The 19,781-nt window shown below is 42.8% G+C and overlaps 1 protein-coding gene across 2 annotated transcripts in view; it reads right to left on the bottom strand.

The window, feature by feature from the left end:
* The window catches only part of PRICKLE3 (prickle planar cell polarity protein 3), a 38,463-nt gene extending 18,682 nt beyond the window's left edge, over nt 1-19,781 (bottom strand). Inside the window, exons 1-4 of one of the 2 annotated variants that reach the window (XM_042452282.1) lie at nt 19,599-19,781; nt 9,678-9,763; nt 7,633-7,816; nt 3,624-3,737 (exon numbers count right to left, since the gene is read on the bottom strand). In XM_042452282.1, coding sequence (XP_042308216.1) covers nt 3,624-3,737; nt 7,633-7,816; nt 9,678-9,763; nt 19,599-19,652 — 438 coding nt within the window. In that variant the 5' untranslated portion in view covers nt 19,653-19,781. Of the gene's footprint in view, nt 1-3,623; nt 3,738-7,632; nt 7,817-9,677; nt 9,764-14,964; nt 15,004-19,598 lie in introns of those variants that run through there. The other variant, XM_042452283.1, reaches the window with a different exon arrangement.

The following is a 19,781-nucleotide window of genomic DNA, read 5'->3' as shown; positions in this document are numbered from 1 at the left end:
AGGATGTAACTAAGGCATGTGTCACTGTGGCCAGATCTGAGATATCAATGAATGTCAGATCTGCCACACAACCTTTAACTGTGCAGATGCACTCCTAGCTACCACTAAAATCTGGGCTTCCAGGCTCAGAGCTGGATCCAGCAGTAGACCCCAGCTGCAAACCTGCATCTTCAAGGGGAATGTGTAACTTCATCCATCTGCTTCCAAACAGACAACTCCTAGCACTACACCTTAAAAGATATTGCACACTTCTTTCCCCTTCTAATAGATATTCCTTTTTGTTGTTGTTAACTCCCTTCGAGTCAATCTCGACTCATGGCGACCCTGTGGATGAGACATTTCCAAGACTCCATGTCCTCCACTGTTCTGTTTAGTTCCTGCAAATTCATAGAGATATTTCTTTGCTGGGGGGGGGGAACCCAGAAGAGATGGGGAAACATGGAAGAGTTATAAAGAGAAGAAGTCATTATTTGCAGTGTCTGTAAAATTCTACAAATAAAGCAGGGCAGTTGCACAATATAAGAAGTGATAGGAAGTACCATTAGACTTGGAAAAATCAAATAAGTAATCCAAAAAGAAAAATAATCTTGAGCAATTTACATGATGTTATGCATTGCAAAATTCAGTCTGGTGAAAAATTCTTGTGAAAGATAAACAAAGGATAAATGAAGTGCTAGGTGTAATTAGCATAATCTGCGTAACAGGTTGTAAGGATAATTGATGTCTTTTCATACAGATTATCAGTCCGGCCACAGGCGTACACAGATTAACCTCAATTATCCAGAATGCAAACAAAAGTGAACAGAGGGCTTCTGAAGGGGAAGACTGCCAATAAAGACAAAAAAAAGTATGTGTGGTCGCGTGCACACAGACAGACAGACAAGCAAACCACCATGAGGCAATGCATTTCCTATGCTGATGATGGAAACTGCTATAACTCCTGCACTTGAAAAAGTTTTGGAGCACTGCAATTCCCATTACTCTCCAGACCCTGCAACCCATTTCCTCCAAACATTTTGTGAATTCATTTGGAGAGAATGGAGAAGAGACACGAACTCATCTGTTATTTCCAAACTTCTTAAACTAGCTGTTGCTTCTCTATTCATCTCAATTCACCTTCCCCAGAATGGTAGGTGAATGTGCCAGTAGCAGTAGGGTTGTCAAACTGAAAATTGGAGTCTGTTCCTTTACTGGTTATGTAGAAGAGGGAATTTCAGCAGGTGTTGCTTGTTATGCAACCAGCTCAAAAGCAACACTTGCTGAAAATTTCTCTTCTACACAACCATTAAAAGGACAAAAGCCCTCTCCAGTTTTTACTCTGGCAACTCTAATCAAAAGGGGGTTTGCTGCTGTATAGGAACTTCAGGCAGAGACCTGTTTTATTTTGCTTTTGCTGCATTTCATTTTCTTGCCTGCTGGACAGGACCCATTGGACTGCTCTAAGACGTTCCTTCCTCCAATCTTTACCTGCAGAGGACCTAGTTAGATTCAAGGGTTGTGGAAGGGAGACAGACAACACATCATCTTTTTCCTACATCCATCCTAGAATATATAGATGTACCCTCTTCTTAAATATTTTTAACTGTATTTTACTCTTTTCATGAGTTATCTGTTTTAATATTGTAACAGTTTGATTCTATTTTAATGCTCACTTTTGTACATTTTAATTGTACTGTTCTTTTAAACTGTAAGTTGTTCTGAGTTCTAATTCTAGGGGGGCAATTGTGATAAAATACATACAATAATAATAATCACAAACCTTGCAGAGCTAGAAGATATTAATATGCAAAGGGATCTTTTAGCACCTTTGAGACTGAAAGAAAGAAGCTGGTAGCATGAGCTTTCATAGACTTGAGTCAGCTTCCTCAGATACATTAGTTTCTTTCTGACCACAGCTCCTCAAATCTTTCACCCAGTACGGCTGTTGGCCTTGCTGCCTGGGGGATTCTGGGAGCTGTAGGTGAAAGAATTAACTTTTTCAAGCTCAACTGTCAAAGTAACATCGATGCCCTTGCTATTTGCATCCACTACCCAGAAACTGACAATCAAGAAAGTGCTTTCCAGCATTCTGACAGGCTGTAATAAGAGAGTGAAGGGAAGGGCTGAGGTATGTAGGCCTCAGCATCCCCTCACCCCCAAGGGCTTTATATACTTCAAAATTAGGTATGGAAAATTGTGTCCCTATGTAATTGGAAAGACAGTGCAGACACTGAGTCCTGGCTGCTCTACTCTCAACCAACCACCCATGCCAGGAGGCAGGGCACTGTATTAAAACTGCTAAGCAGTCATCCAGGGCAGTCTCACAGCAGAGGGCATTGTCATCTTTGGGATGACAAAACAGTGAATCAAAGTGGCCACATCCTGACGAGAAGAAAGTGTTTGTTTTGTTTTGTTTCTAAATTGTATCTCCACTTTCATCATTGTTTCTACTATAATATCATTACCACAAAAAACAAAACAAAACTGCATTATCAGTACCCATCAATTGTATTGCCAAAGGTAACAGGCATGAGAGCAGGGCCTTGACGGGATGGAGTTGTAAAAGGCCTATCTGGCCACAACTGACATGATCGCCTATTCTTCCTTCATCACCTGCACAATACCCTGCAAACTCCCTACATTTCCTCATTTTTGAATCTGCACAGAGTTGGGCCTGCTTTGTTCTTGGACAGGAAATCTCCAGGAATCCCCAGACAGGACTAAGAAATAATCCTAAACTCTGGAAAGCTGCTGCTAATCAGAGCTGGCAATACTGACTCAGACAGATCAGTGGTCGGACTAATGATAAGACCTTTATTCAAAAACAAATACAGTCAGACTTCTATATCCGCAGTAGATCCATTCCGGGGACACACACACTGCAGATACTAAAATCTGTGCATGCTCAAGTCCCATTAAAATTAATGGCAGTGCAGCAGCACCGCACCCGCTAGCACAGCCATGTGCACATGCCACCATTGAGCAAAAGGAGCATTGCCATCTACGGATGGTTAAACCCGCAGATGGTAAATCTGCCAATAAGGTGGGCAGACTGTATTACAAATCCTCCAGGTTTTGAATAAACTAAGCAAAAGGGGGGGGGGGGGGGGGGGCAGGACTCATGCATTTGTCCCTATTGTGTTAAGAGGGCAGGACTTCAGCAGTTTGCTGCAAATCCCGCTTCTAGGCAACTACAAAAGGTGCAGGCATTCTCAGTTTTGTGATCTCAGTTCTAGGAAACTATGAAAGGTGCAGGCATTCGTTAGGCATTCTCACTTCACACCAATGTGTTGTATGTGTTGTGTGTCTTCAAGTTGTTTCTGACTTATGGTGATAGACAAATGTATCATGTTTTGGGTTTGTTTTGTTTTTTTTGCAATATTTCTTCAGAGGTGGTTTGTCATTGCCTTCCCCGGAGGATGAGAGCATATGACTTGCCCAAGGTCACTCAGTGAGTTTCATGGCCAAGCTGGGAATCAAACCCTGATTTCCAGAGTCATAGTCCAATGCTCAAACCACCAATATAAAACTTTTAAAAAACTGTCAGTAAAAGCCAACCTCTGAAAGAACTCCTCTTTTTGCAATTCTAGCATTATGTATGTGTGTGTGTGTGTGTGTGTGTGTGTATTTTAAAAACTTCTCACCTCACTGTCATGTGGAGGAAGTTGGTGCAGTAGCTGGCGGATGCGATACCGTTCTCCAGGGCTATTGACATAGGGAACTTTGTCCTCGGGGAGGCAGCTGAAGAACTGATACACCTGAGGGCCAAAAGGACAGTGAAGAGAAAGAAGAAAAAACAGATCAGCAGTAAAACTCACAGTGATTAAGATGTCCAGTGCCTCAGTAAGAGGCTTCTCTTGCTGGCCAACGAGACCCAGATTAGGATGGCTTTGGCTGGGACAGTCCAGATTAATCCTCTTGCATTCAACTTTTTCAGATGCTTTTAAAATGTCCCAGTTTCTCTTCCTACCTCTCAATTTCCCATTTTGTCCTCACCTTTCTTCAATTGCTGAAAACTGAGTTCAAAGGACAAAAGTAGTTTGTTTACGCTCCATATATTCAGCAGCGGAGGAGAGGGTGAAATCTTGCCCTTCCCAATAAGCTCAGGCAAAAGCAATCTGATGCAGTTTCTCAAGCCGCCATGAATTCCATCTTGGGACAAAGTTGGGATATAAAGTTAATAAATACATATATATTCTCCTGGTTTGTGTTTTTCCTCATTAATAAAATGAGCTATCTTAATCACATGCTGGTGTTGCTTGGTCACTTGTGTCTGGGTTTTCATCAGTGAATTGCTGGAGGGAATTCCTGCATTTATCTGAATGTAGACTCTCCCCCAATAAAACCTGTTTTTCTAGCAGATTCCACAATCAGGATTAGAGGGAAGGAAATGAATGAAAAGTCACCATTTACTCCAGGTGTTACTTTCAGCACAAATTGACAGGTGGGATGATGTAGAGTCCAAAGTTTGCTCCCAGCCTCACTATATAAAGGGTGGGAGGCTATTCAAACAGACCCCAAGACAAACAATGAGAAGTATTCAGGTGCAATGGACAGACACTACCTCCCCACTCCACCAGCTACTGTACCAGAGTCAACTCTCAACTCTGTGGGTGGCCTCCAAAAAAAAAAAAATCATCTTCTCTTGGCCTAACATGCCTTTCAGGGTTCTCCTGATAGTCTACAAGATAAGAAGGGTAAACACTTTCTATAATGAAACCTCCTGTAGAAAGCAAACAGAAAGTGCTAAAGAAATGTTTCTCCGTAATCAGTTTAAAACAAGAGCTCTGCTTAATCAGATTACAAACAATCTGGCCTTGTTGAAGTGGTCAGGTTACATAATATGCTTCCACACACATACCAAGGCAGCAACTGGCTTGTAACTAAACTAACACAGTCTTTTGTTTTCTGCCTTCCCCTCATGTTGTTTTGAAAAACAACCAACCTTTATCAAGGTAACATCAGCACAGACAGATAACAATATATGTCAGTATCTCTGCCCAAAATTTTATGTATCTTATACATTTGCTTCTAGAACCAAGATCAGTTGATTCCATAAAGACAAATGGGATGAACCCAGCAGCCCAGGGCTATTCCTCACACTTATTTCCTAATGTAATCAATGGGCTTTGAAGCCTGATTAATTTGCCTGGGCAAATTATCTGGATACAGCCTATTCTCATATCTGTTCTGAGGGGGTAAAGATAGGAAAATTGGTGCCACTCATTCCATATAGCCCACTGGATGACCTAGGGCAAGTTACATGCTCTCAGCCTCAGAGGAAGGCAAAGGCAAACCTTCTCTGAATAAAGGCTGCCATGAAAACCCTATTATAGGGTTGCCTTATTGTCACCGTAAGTTGTACACAACTTGAAGGCACACAACAAGAACAACGAATTTAAGCAGCAATCTAGTACTTCTGTCAGGGCTGGCCCTACTACAAGGCATAGTGGGGTGGCCACATCAAGCAGCAGACAGTGAAGACAGGATGTACGTGGTACCAGTTTGCCCCAACCATTCCTGCTGAGCTCCCTGATAGTACCCTCAAAGGTAGTGGAGGAACCTCTCACACTGCCAGAGGAGAAGTAAGATTCAGTTAGAAGTATGTTAGCTTCTGTATGAAGAATGGGGGTGCCTGAGACACCACTGTTGCCTAGGCCAATGAATGTCTTGGGCTGGTCCTTGTACAGGTCCCAGAGCCTCTTTGGCTCCAAGATTGTGTCAACTGGCAAATGACCTGTAAATACTTGGCTAGAACTTGGAGTTCTTGTCAAGCAGAGTCAAGAAGTGCTTCTTGATTTGACTATTTATTATACTTAACATATGTTAGGGTTGCCAGGTGAAAAACAAGGCAGAGCTACTGCACCTTTAATAGCTGTATAGAAAGTCACCAGGTCTTGCTTGCCATGCAAGCCCCACGCACTGAAATTCCTTCTTCCACACAACCATTAAAAATAGTGGAGCCATGCCTATCATGGCAACCCTAACATAGCTACGTGCCTCTACTTTTTCTTCTCTTTTCTTCCAGCTAACATTAATAAACAAAAAGGATAGCCCATGGCACCATATTTTAAAAGCTATCACTCTGATCTCAGATGATCATGAGATGAAAAGGATGTAGCAAAGGTTCAGGCTGACCAATGCCCAGAAAGATGCATTAAAATGGCACTCCTTATTTTATTTATATTTATCTATTTTATTCCTTTAAATCCCAACTTTCTCTCAATAAGAGACTCAAGGCAGCTAACAGTATGTGTGTGTGTATACACACACACACACACACACAATACAGATAAAACCAATATACAGTGGTACCCCGGGTTACGAAATTAATTCGTTCCGCCGCCGCTTTCGTAACCCGGAATACTTCGCAAGCCGAAAAACCCATTGGCGCTAATGGGGAAAAGCCGCGATTTCGTGTGAAATAGCGCCGAAAAGCACCAAAAAATTTTTCGTAACCCAAAAAAACCTTCGTAACCCAGAACAGTTTTTTTAATTGGATTTTTTTCGTAACCCGGAAATTTCGTAAGGCGGCGCATTCGTATCCCGGGGTACCACTGTAGTTTAAAGCTATGAAAACCCTCCATAACAGAGTAAATCCAAAAGTTGTTTTAAAACAATTAAACAATGTATAAAGTTAAAAACAATAAACATTAAAAACATGAAAATGCATTACATACAAATCTTAAAAACAATTCTGAACAGTGTGAAAAGCCCATGTCAGTCAGTCTTTTTAAAGCCTGATGACATAAAAATGTTTTAACTTGCTGGCGAAAGGAGAGCAAGTACAGAGCCATCTTGGCCTCCATAGAGAGAGAGTGAGAGAGAGTTCCAAAGTCTGGGAGCAGCCACTAAGAAGACCCTCTCCCTTGTTTCCACCAAATGAGTGTGAAAACTTTACTATAAACTTAATTCAAAGATATAGCCATGTTAGTCTGAAGAATTGATATGTAGAGAGATCTTGTAGCACCTTTGAGACTAACATAAAGAAAGAAGTTGTCAGCATGAGCTTTCATAAACTTAAGTCTATGAAAGCTCGTGCTGACAACTTCTTTCCTTAAGTTAGTCTCAAAGGTGCTACAAGATCTCTCTACATAGGAACTTAACATGGCTGTAGTTCAAAGGCAAGGAAGATGAAAAGTCAAATAAACTACATTCCCAGAAAGCAAAGGGATCTTGCAACACCTTTGAGACTGACTGTGCAAAAGAATTTGTAGCATAAGCTTTCCTAGAGTTGGCCTACTTCCTCAGATGTATGGAATGAACTGATGTGCAGGACCTTCATAGATTGTATGAATACCCATGGAAATGCAAAACATGTAAGTACTGTATGGTGAAGAGGCAACAAGTTCAGTTGAGAGATCACCATCATTAAAACATGCCCCAGCATTCACCAGGCAGAAGCCACAACAGTTAAACTAGTACAAATGACATGTGGCGTGGCATACAGGAGTTTTTAAAACAAACAAACAGCATTATCTTAGAGGACTAATAAAATAAAATAATAAAAGTCAGCACTGCAACATGTTTGGGTGCAGAGGGAGAGATTTAATCTTTTCCTGCATTGTCACAGTGCTCAGGAAAAAAACCCATCTAAAGATCCTATCTGCACTGAGAAGATGCCCACACCCACACAAATGTCATTGGCATCACCTGCTCAGGCTTGAGTCCTGGGGGCACCCAAGCATATTCTTCTGAAGCACAGCCTGAGTCATCGTCTGAGATAGAGTGGCGCTGGAAGTCAGAGATAAGGCGGCACATCATCCTCTCCAAGTCAACAGGCACCATGCGCACGGCATGCTCCTCCCGTGGACACTTGCAGTGTTGGCAGATCTTCCTGCAGACAAAGAAAAAATTGACAGTGATTCAGTCTTGGAACACCCAAAGGAGCCTATAATAAACAAGCCACCCAGGAGCACACACACCTCTTATGGCTCCTGAGATATCTTATAATACAGGGATGAGGAACAAGGAGCAACCCTTCAAATGTTGCTGGACTGAAACTCCCATTAGTCATAAGTAACATGGCAAATAACAAGGAACACTGGGAGTTGCAGTCCAACATCTGGAAAGTCTTACTTTCTTCATCCCTAATATAACACAAGGGAAAACATTGTTCTCTAGATTTTACAATCACTCCTACCAAGTCCTAAAATATAAGGAACAACACAGCAAAGTTTTGACAGACCCTGAGAAATTCTAGATGCACCCCACCACCATCATTTATCCTTACATCCATTCACCCTATATGCAGACCCAGAGATCCTAAAAGACTGTCTTAATGTAAACATCAGGAGCCAGTTATAAAGAAAAAACCTGGTTGTTATGGCCTGAACCCATTTGTTAGTCCTAATTGAAAAGATAAATGGGATTTACTCCCTTATTGACTCACCACTGAACAACTGATTCAATGGGTCTACTTTAGTTATGATTAACCAACAGGATTCTGGTTTATGGGTGATGAATGGCAATGTGGTGGCTGGTGGACAGCTGAAAAGAACCCATTATAACCCCATACCAAGTTCTTTTAACTCCTTTTCTTTTCATTCTATTTATTATAAGTGTTTCTATGTCAATCCTTCAAAGGACAGCTTATAATACAAGGTTCCTCAAGTGGAGGCCAGCATGTGACTATATGGCATATGCCTTGAACCTTACAAAGCCAAAGTGTTTTGATTGTGCATGCTGATTGTGCATGCTTCCCACCCACCACATGACATGCCGAAGTCCATCGTGAGAATTATTCAAATCCCCTCGGGACTGAAAGTCTAACAGCCTGTGTACTCCTTACATACAATGGGTCAATGACTCATTAGTGACAGAGGAGCGAGGAGATTCCCAGGCTCCCCTTCCCAGGGTGGATGACAATCTCTATGGGCAGCATGCAGAGAAAGGAAAGGTTGGTCAAGCAGTGGCACAGCAAGACAGGAGTGGTGAGTGCAGAGATGCAGAAGTGTGCGAGATGTGGGGAAATGGAGCGAGTGATGGAAAGAGACAGAAAGGAACCAAGAGTCTCTTCGACTCTAGGGCTTTCTTGCTGAAATGCAAATTTAAGACAAGGTTAGGAGAAATGTGCATGTGACAGGGAAAATGATGACTCTAGAAGGAATGTGTTTAGAAGAGGGAGAAAGTGGGAAGAAGTGTGAAGAAGAAAATTAAGAGACAAAAACTATGTAAGAAAGTTAGGAGAATAATAATCTGTAAAATGACAAAAAGAAAAAGATGCAGAGGTGGGGTAACATTTTAATGCATCTAAATCGCTGTTCAGAAAGCTTGAGAGGCAGTATTAAGTACAGAATTACAAAAATCAACAGAAGAAATCAGAGGAATGAAAGGAGTGCAAAACAGATTTGATCAAAATCAACAAGAGCCAGCTATAAAAATGAAAAGAAGGGGAGGGGGGAGATGTGCCACACAACACTGTACATGTTTAGTCAGCAGTAAATCCTACTCTCTTTGATGGGGTTTACTCTCTACTTGCGCTGAGGACTGCAGCCTGAAGGCCTCCCCCAAAAAATTAGAAAGAGAGAGAAAAGCAAGACAGAAAGCCAAGATAAACACATAATAAAGCAAGACTGCACTGTGCCAAGAGTGCTTGTGCAGGCCCACAAAAGCTGGTGTGAGGGCAAGAAAAATCACAGAGGGTGAAAGGGGATTTGGTGGAGTGAGGCAGGGAGGGGGGTAGAACATTTTCCTACCTCCATCCATGCACTAGGAAGCCCGGGCACTGCTCCCCGCATGCCTGACACGGTTGGCCCCGGTCAGGATCCTCCACCTCAGGCAGCTGGTGTGAGACAGAGAGGCAAGAAATCAGCCACCAAGATCCACAGTCCCTGACATCACCAGTGTCACCAGCATGCTCCCTTCCCACAGGACAAGCTCCAGTGCAAAGCCAGCATCCACCCATTCTCCAGTATGTTTCACCAGTTTTGCCAGGAGTGCCAAGAGATCATCACCAGCACCTTCTCAACCAGCTTGTTCTCATTGATTAGTATCACCAGCTACAACCACCTCTATCCACAGAAACTGTGCCAATAGCCTGACTTGCATCCTTTGGTTAAGAATCTTGTATAACCAGTGCCAAATCATCAGTATTATTAGCAAGTTCCCATTTGGCATGGACTTTTCAGTAGGACTGTTATGCACTTGCAATTACAACAGGAGTCCACTTTGGGGCATTATTGTTGTGTGCCTTCAAGTCACTTCTGACTTATGGTGCCCCTAAGGTAGCTAACTTGGGGTTATCTTGGCAAGTTTCTTGAGAGGGGGGTATGTAGAGAAATCTTGTAGCACCACGGTCAATGGCCAAATGCATCTGAGGAACTAGATTGAAGTCTACGAAAACTCATATTGCCAATTTCTTTCTTTCAGTTAGTCTCAAAGGTGCCACAATATTTCTCTGCGTACTGATTCTACAGAGTAACACAGCTATATCTTCGAATTCTTGAGAGGGGGTTTGCCACTGCCATCCTCTGAGGCTGAGAGAGAATGAGTTGCTCACGGTCACCCACTATATTTCCATAGCTAAGAAGATATTATAACCCTGATCTCCAGGGTTGTAATCCAGCACTCAAACCACTATGCCACATTGGCCGTCTTTGGGACTTTGACATTAGTCCGTCTTCTTTATCCATGGATTTTTTATCCATGGAATTAACCATCACCAGCTTGAAAACATTAAAAAATAATATAAATAATATTCAAAAATAAAGTAAGAAATCTCATTTGTAATAATACATAATAAAATAAAACTTTTATTTATATTCCGCTTTTCTGTTACAAAATTTTTGCCATTTTATATAAGAGATACCATTTCACTATGATATTGTATATAATGGGATTTGAGTATCCATTATTTTGTTATCGGGGGGGGGGGGGGCCTGGAACCACACCCCAGCAGATTTAAAGCACCCACTGTACCATTCTTGGATTACAACCCTCACAATCCCCCAGCCGGCATGACTCCCTGGACCTAAAGGATTCTGGAAGCTGTTGTCCATCAAATAACTTTTCCAAACTCTGCTTTTATAAAGTAGCCCTGAAACCTACCCCCAAAACTCTCTTATGTCTGGAAACATTTTTACAAGGCCCTTTTGACATGTTGCTGTCATGATGCAGAGCCTGTACCGACATGGACAGATGCTTCCACAGCCAGGATGCATGTGTGTGCTTGTCAAGGGCAAAATATATTCCATCCACTGGTCCTTCCGATGGTCTGACAGAAGTCAAACTTGCAAACCTTTATGGACAGAGTATTTATGGGGGAAAATCCCATTCCCATTTGTGCTGAGAGAGAGGCTTTTATGGAAACAGATTCCGGTTGGGAACCAGGAGGGAAGTGTAGGGAAACTTCTCCTGGGTGCCAAAAGCCAACCACAGGCTAGAACCTGCCTCCCGCTGAGTTCAGCAAGGCACAAAGAGTCCGGATGTTGGCTTCCCGCCATGACAGGTAGCTGAGAAAAGTGGGCAGCAAAAAAGCAACTTCTTTTTTTTGTAGTGAAGAGGGGAAGAGAAAGGCCTTGCCAACTGTGACATCAGGCAGAGCAGAAAATCCCCCTAACTCTTCCTTTCAGTGGCTCTTCTTCCATTTAGCTTCTTCTGCACACATCTCATCATGCCAACGAATAGCTAAGAGCACAGAAAGGGGGACAATACATTACTGGAGGAGGAGGAGAAGGTGCCAGGAGCCGCTCCTACTTTTCCTCGGGCAAGATTCACTGAAGCAGTGCCTAGAACTGGGCAAGAAAAAGTGCATGTGTGTGTGTTTTAATGGCTGAACAAAACGACAGAGAGAAAGATGAAGGAATCAAGAAAGAAAGAGAAGAATACAGGGTTGGAGAAAAGAAACCAGTTTAAAAAGCAAACACCAAAAAAGCTTGCAAGTTTTGGTTTAAACCATTTTTTTTTGCATTATTCTAATGAAAAATATGTGAATCCTGCTTATTATATTAGCACTGTGAAACATTATTTTATGTATTAGATAGCTTCATCAACCATATTTTAATGCTTTCTAACATTAACGATTCAAAATTATTACGCTTTGATACAACTGACATCTTTAATAAAAGCCAATTTTTTATTATTCTTATTAAATCTGACACTGTGTAGACTATACACAATAAAACTCTCAGAGCTATTTTGGTTGAACTTATGTCAACTAAAGAATTTGTTTCTGAATGGCATTTCTTGCACTAAAGTGCTTAAAAAGAAGCAACTGGAACTGGATAGAGGCCTAACATTGAGCAACTGCCAATAAACTGTTGAAGTTAAAATGTTTAAATTCAAACAGTCACTGCTGCCCCAGTAAGAAGGTTGGAAAATAGTTATAAAAGCCAGAAATGTTTTTAAAAGAAAAGAATAATCAATTTTTAAAAAGGGAAGTAGTTTAAAGCAGCCAACACTAGTAGAAAAGGCTACTTCGACAGCCTCCATTAGCCATTTCCCCATCAAATTCTGAAGTATCAGCTGTAACTTGATTTTACATGTTTTTTCTTTTTTCCCCTCAAAGTGATTGAAATATAATTTCAAATGTATTTTTCCAGTGTATTTTAAGTATGAAAAAGCAGCATATCACTTTCATTAGTAATAACTAAAAACAGATTAACAAACCAAGCTCTCCACCGAGACAGAATTTCACTCTCCAAGTCACTTGTTAATGCAGAAATATGTAATGTGTGTTGGAATAATTGTATCATTATTGTCCCACTCCCAGCAGAAAAATGTACTATTCAGAAAAGGAAGCATTCTGTACATGCTCAAATACACCAACTTCTCTATCAACTTAAAAAGAGAAATTTACCATCATATGATAAGGACACTCATCTTAACCGCAGAATAACTTTATCCTTCAATCCTTTAGCTCTGTTAGAGGAATGGCACTCTGTGCATGCTCATAGGTGCTACAGAACATCCCAGCTGAAAGTGGCAAAATAGAATCCCAAACGTATCATGCAGTGGTATTAACAAACTGCACAATATCCCAAATGGCAATGTGCTTCATTTCCCCCTGACATCTGCCAACTGCTGCTAGATCGAATATCTTCCAACTTGCCTGCAGCTTAGAAGGGATTTGGGGGGTGCGATGGAGGGAGATCTATTTCATCAGATACAGCTTTGGGAGGGGGGGAATCAAATCTACCAGGGCTGATGTAATGTAATGTGCGTCCCAGATTTGGGATCTACCACATGTTACCCCACCCACTCACTTTCTCCTGTACCGTACTCACTCCTCGTTCAAGAATCCCTTTCCCTTCGGCTCCCGCCTCCATGGCCCAGCCTGACCCAGAAATGCCTTCAATAATCCCACTGTTAACTGAAAAGGAAATGCTACTGCTGATCCATCAGAACAGGATTTGGGTATATAGAATTCCCAGTTACAGCATCTCAGCGACTGAGGAATCATACAGAAAGAACCTTATGAACTCCTCCTCATTTTCTCTCCCACACACAGAGGCACTCCTGAATCCCCAGGCCTTATTTCACCTCAAAGTTTGGATTTTCACCAGCAAACAAAATCAAGTTCCAAAATTCACATCTGTCTTCCATGAAAAGAAGAGACAAAAATATGCAAGGGAACAGCGATTGTACACAGATAGCCAGGTTTACTGGAAAGAATGTTGTATAGGTTTTACACACTCATAATGCCCACTCCTGCTGTCCATCTGCATTTGGGAACCACTCTAACTCAAGTCCTCAAAGTAAAACAAGAGTTTTTACTTTGTGATGAGGGCTTTAGAGAGTTAGGTATGTTTAGCCTGGGGAAGGGAAGGTGCAGAGGTGATACAACAGCTTTGTTGAAATATTTGAAGGAATGTCACATTGAGGATGGAGCAAGCTTGTTTTCTACTGCTCCAGACACTTGGACACAGAGCAATGATTACAAACTACAGGAAAAGAGATCATTAGGATGAATTTCACAAGAGCCATTCGAAGGTGGAACGCTGCTTCAGAGGGTGGTGGAGTCTCCTTCTTTGGAGGTTTTTAAACTGAATCTGGATAGCCATCTGTCAGCGGTGCTTAGATTCTATGTTCCTGCATGGCAGGTTGTTGGATTGGATGGTCCTTGAGGTCTTTTCCAACTCAATCATTCTAGGTGTGGACTTAACTGAGATTGCCATAAAAAGAAGAAATCAGGTAAGCTGGAAAAGTTGGGAGAGTTAGCAACTTCATCCTCATCAACCCCAAGGCAGAGGTATGGCAGGCAAATTACTAAAATGAGACTATTTTAGTTTGGACATAACAAGAGATATCCTAACTGCTAAAGGCTTATAGGAAGCCAAAATTCAGAAAGCTATGCGATTACCATACTCCTCAAATAATATAGATATCTCCACCTCCAATGCTGGCAGAACTAATCCAGTAGTTCTGTACATGGGTGAAGTAAGGGAAGAGATCTCATTCTCCAAGAAGCATCTTCCTTTCTGGAACTGTGCTTTCTCTTGGCAAATGACAGCACAGCACTTCCTACTGAGTATCCCCAGCATACAACCCTTTGCAGCTAAGGAACGTATAGGCCCTTCATATGTTATCATACTGCAGGTTCCATCAGCTGTGACCAGTAGAGCCAGTGATAAGGAACAATGAGAGTTGTGGTTCAACAACACTATTCCTGCTTCTTGCAGTGACATAGCCCCACAACAACCTCTACCTCCACTTGGCTTCTAATCCCTTTCTTCCTCCTAGTTCTTTGTTTCAAAGCTCTCCATAGGACTGCCTACCCCATCATACTTTCCTGACTTTCTTTCCTCTAGATCCCTACCTACACTCTTTCTCTTCCACTACAACCAGTCTCCTTTGCCAAAACACAACCTGATCTCCAAAGCACCTAATCCATTCTCCCTTGGGTTCCCTTGTATCTGGAATAGCCTCCAAAACACCTGCTCCCAACCGTCTTCCTTCAAGCCTTCCCTCTCCCTCTCTTACCTCTAAAATCCTCAGTCCTGATTAAAAGGAAGCCAAAGAAACAATATTTCCATACATTCATACCCTTAGCGTCTCTCTGCCAACTCTTCCTTTCTCCCCAGCTGTCCCTGTGTCAACATTTGTAGCTCGCACATTCCTGCAGGCAGGGGACCAGAGTACATAATTAACTCGCTCGTTATTCATTTAGTGCCATCAGCATCCATGGCACTTAACGAAGAAAACAATGAATGCTATGGGATTGCACAAGCCATCCCTGCCCATGAAGCATCCCGTGTCAGCCACCACTGCTGAAATTGAGGTATTTGGGAAAGTCAGATGTCCCTGGTGAAATTAGAATTACAGAGGCAAAACCATGCTGAAGTCCTGTTCTCCTTCTTCTATCCCAGTTCTTATAAAAGCCCCTCTAGTTTAGAGACCCATGGGGTAGATTCCACAACACTTATTTCTGGGAAATGTTGGACTTTCTAGTAAACTTCTGCTAGATTTTGCTCCATATGGCTACTGCTCCTAGGAGAGTTGGCGACAGTTCTTGGTGTCCTACTGTGGTTTCTGGAGACCTGATCCTTTCATATTATGCAATCATAGCACTTTGATATCCTACAGAAAACAGGGATTGATAGTTTGGTGAGGCCCTAAGATCCCCTGACAGAGAATCTAAATAACTCATGAAAGCTCCAGAGAGCCATGGCAGTTAAAGTGGAATGAAAATGTTATAACTGTGTGGGCAGAGCCTTTAATAAATTTAATAGATAATTAGATTTAATAAAGAAATATAGCCTGTGTCAAGGTGTGAGTGTATACACACATACATATCAAATATGGATCTACAGTAACCATACACACACACACATATATATGTACAGTATATGCCTCAATAGTGTATTGAAAACAGGGATATATACTTTTTTGTATGATTCTTAACACCTTTGCCTGATGAAGAAATCACTGGCGTTTCAAAAGTTTGCATCATGTATTTTGTGTATTTTGGTTAAAAACGTATCAACTTTTTGTGGAATTTGTGTTATTATACTTTGCTATATGGCCAGCATGGCTACTCCTAAATATATTTTCAGCGATATATAATAGATTTAAAATATTTCTTTGAAATGTTTTACTCACATAAACAATTTTTACACATAAAACAACATACAAGGAACAACATAAAACGGAACTAATAACACCCTCCTCTCACCTCATCCTAACTATAACCCTCCTAAAATTAACCTAAGAAAAGAAATACACACACACACACAGGAATACATGTGGCTTCCAATTTACCAGGTTATTGTAATTTCTCTTATACCACCTCTCTCAGTCTAACACATACTAACAGCTATATAATACTATTACTCTGGCTTACATCACTCTTCTACTGAATATTTTCTATCATATTTCAAATCCTGAAACCATTGTTACTCCAATTCTTCACAAATGTCACAACATTTCCCTATTTGTTTTTAAACAAATCTAGAGGGATTTTCTTCTTTAATTGAAGTTGTCAATTTAGCCATTTCTGCCAATTCACACAACTTTAACAGCCAATTTTCCCATGCTGAGACCATATTCCCAGCTCCTAATTGCTTTCCTGAAGGAAAGATCTGGCAATGCCTCCAGAAGATGCTCAGTTGTTTTTAAGAAAAGAAAGTGGGATTACAGAAGGATCTGTTCTAATGCTCTTGTTATTTCAGCTTAGCATGCAGCCGGCATGCTTAAATTGAAGCTCTTAGCCATGTGTTGACACTCTAGATTGGTTAGGAAGGATCACAAAATTTTGAGAGGATGCCTTAGGTAGGCTCTCCAACCTAGTGCCTTTCAGATATGTTAAGACCACAACTCTCATGATCTCAAATATGCCTCTGGGTGATAGCAGCACAGTATTTAGATACATGGGAAGAAATTTACAGCAGCCTTCTAGTAAGTTGGCTTCACTTTCCTCATGCCCTATTTTTAATTTCTTTCAGTGATTTCTTTTATACAGTCAGCTCTCCACATTTGCGGCTTTGACATTTGTGGATTTGATTATTTCTGGATTTGATTAATATGTTCTCTTTAGTAATCTCTAAGTCCTCCAGCGCAACTCTGTCCGAGGTTGACCACAGAGTTGTGCTGGAGGACATATGGCATTACTAGAAAAACACTTCTCTGGGAATTTGCAGATCCTCTGTCTATGGTCAATTTCTGGCAGATGTTGACCATGGAGTTGCATTGGAGGACCAGGGGGAAAAAGTGTTCTTTTTTATTTTCAGTTTTTCCACTTGTCAAATTTTCATTTCCCCCCTTCCAATGTGTTGGGCTACAAAACCCAATCATCTCCATCTAATGGCTACACTGGCTTGACATGATGGGAACTGTAGTCTGACACACTGGGAGAGGGCCAGGTTGGGGAAGACTGCAACGTTCTCAAACAACCCTCCATGATCCACTTGATGTCCACTCTCACCTTTTTGGACTCTGTCAATGCCATCTTAGGGTCTAAAAAGGACTCTGGTACTCCAGAGGAGCTCATGGAGAGATCGCCATCTCTCAACCTCTCCTGCTCTCAATTCCTTCTAGTCTTCACTAAACCTTGGTGCCCCAAAGACCACTACACTTCCAGCATCTGCAGTACCACCCATAGCTTTTGATGGGCTCTTCCACGCACCCCTGCTGGAGCTCTGCAGCACATCCAGCAAAGTTTCTAGGCCCCTTCTCTCCTCAGCATCTCCTCTTGGGCCCAGGCCAGCCAGGTGGGAGCCATTCCTGGTCCCCAACAGTGACCCAGTCACCCAACTCCTCTCAAAAGGCCTTGTCATGATGCCCAATAAGACAGAAAAACCCAAAAAGACATCTGTAGCTATGGTAGGCCTTCAGCAGTGATTCCGAAACTCTGGCCTTCCAGATGTTTTGGGCTTCAGCTCCCAGAATTTCAGACCACTGGCTAAAATAGCTGGGGCTTCTGGGAGCTGAAGTCCCAAACACCTGGATAACCAGAGTTTGGGAATCACTGGCCTACAGCCGCCTAGGCTGCATTCACGCTGCAGAAATAGTCCAGTTTGACACCACTTTAGCGGTCATGGTTCAATGCTATGGAATTCTGGGAATACAGTTTGTCGTGGCACCAGAGCAAAGCTCTGACACAACAGAGCCAAGCAATCCCAGGTTTATATTTAGCAGGCCCTCCAGGACTACAACTCTCATAATCCCAGGCCAGTGCAGCCATTAGATGGAGATGATTGGGTTTTGTAGTCCAACACATTAGAAGACTGGGCAAGACTGAAAGCTGGACTAAGGGCGATCTTGGTCTGACTAGCAGGTCCTATCTTATTTTGTCTAAGGAAGAACTGGTTGTCAAGGCCTGATTAGTTATGCTGCAACAGTGAAAGTATCCCAAACTGTATGCAGAAAATAATCCGCACTGCATAAATAATTCAGTTTGGCACCACTTTTATGGCCATGGCTCAGTGCTATGGAATTCTGGGAATTATAGTTGGTTGTGGCACCAGAGCTTTGGCAAACCCCCTTATGAGCAAATCTGGGCAAGAAAACCCCAGGTAATAGGTTCATCTCCGGGTGGCCATAAATCCCAACCAACTTGAAGGCACACAATACAAAGGCCATGAACAAAACCCTGGGTGACCCTAGGCAAGCCACTCTCTCTCAGACTCAGGTTAATGCCAAGACCCTTCTGAGCAAACCTGGCCAAGAAAACCCCAGCTAAGAGGTTCCCTCAAGGTGGGCATAAGTCAGAAACAGGCACAATAAGCCCATGGAAACCCCCTGGGTGACCCTAGGAAAGCCACACTCTCTCAGCCTCAGGTCAAAGCCAAGGCCCTTCTGAGCAAACCTGGCCAAGAAAAGCCCTGGTAAGAGGCTCACAAGTCAGAAACACACAAAATAATCCCATGGAAACCCCCTGGCTGACCCTAGGAAAGCCACACTCTCTCAGCCTCAGGAGAGAAAACCATGGCCAAAATACAAAAAAACGCTTCTGGACACAACCTGGCCAAGAAAACCTTGTGATAGGGTTGCCTTAGGATGGCCCTAAGTCAGAAACACACACAATAAGGCCATGGGGGGGGGGGAAACCTGGGTGGCTTTAGGCAAGTCACATCCTCTCAGCCTCAGGGGAAACCCTTCTGAACAAACCTGGCCAAGAAAACCCCAGGTAAGAGGTTCACCTTGGGGTGGCCATAAGTCAGAAACAACTTGAAGACACACAATACAAACGCCATGAAATAAAAAACAACCCTGGGTGACCCTAGGCAAGCCACACTCTCTCAGCCCCAGGTGCAGGCCAAGGCCCTTCTGAGCAAACCTCAGAGAACCTATTAACCTGGGCCAAGAAAACCCCAGGTAAAACAGGTTCAGCTCTGGCTCAGAGACACACAAAGTAAGCCCATGGAAACCCTTTGGGTGACTGTAGGCAGGCCACACTCTCTCAGCCTCAGGAGAGAGAAAACCATGGCAAACACAAAACACACACACACAACCCTTCTGAGCCACAGATCCTGGCCAAAGGGGGGGGGGGACCCAGGTGGCACTGAAAGGAAGCACACAAATAACAACAACAATAACAATAACAAAAGCAGCACATAATGCCCCCCAGGGTCCCCCCAAGGGTCCCCCCATGGTCTTCCTTTTGGCCCCAGCCCCTGAGTGGAGCAGCAGGGCCCTGAAGGAGGAGGAGGAGGCCCAGCCAGCAAGGGAAGGAGACTCACTGCTCCTGCTCCTCCTCTGGAGGACCTTCTTCGCCTGGACGCCCGGCTGAACATGATGGCTCTGGCCGAGGAGGAGGGCCCATCAGGCGGCTCCCCAGCTCCCAGGTGCCTTCCCCGCCCGGCGGAGGAAGAGGAGTGACTCGTCCTCCGGGTCCCTGCTGGGCCCAGAGCACCGCCCTCCTG

Source organism: Sceloporus undulatus, chromosome 2, assembly GCF_019175285.1.
Source record: "Sceloporus undulatus isolate JIND9_A2432 ecotype Alabama chromosome 2, SceUnd_v1.1, whole genome shotgun sequence".
In the NCBI taxonomy this organism is placed as follows: domain Eukaryota; kingdom Metazoa; phylum Chordata; class Lepidosauria; order Squamata; family Phrynosomatidae; genus Sceloporus; species Sceloporus undulatus.
This window is presented reverse-complemented; position numbering and strand designations above follow the sequence as displayed.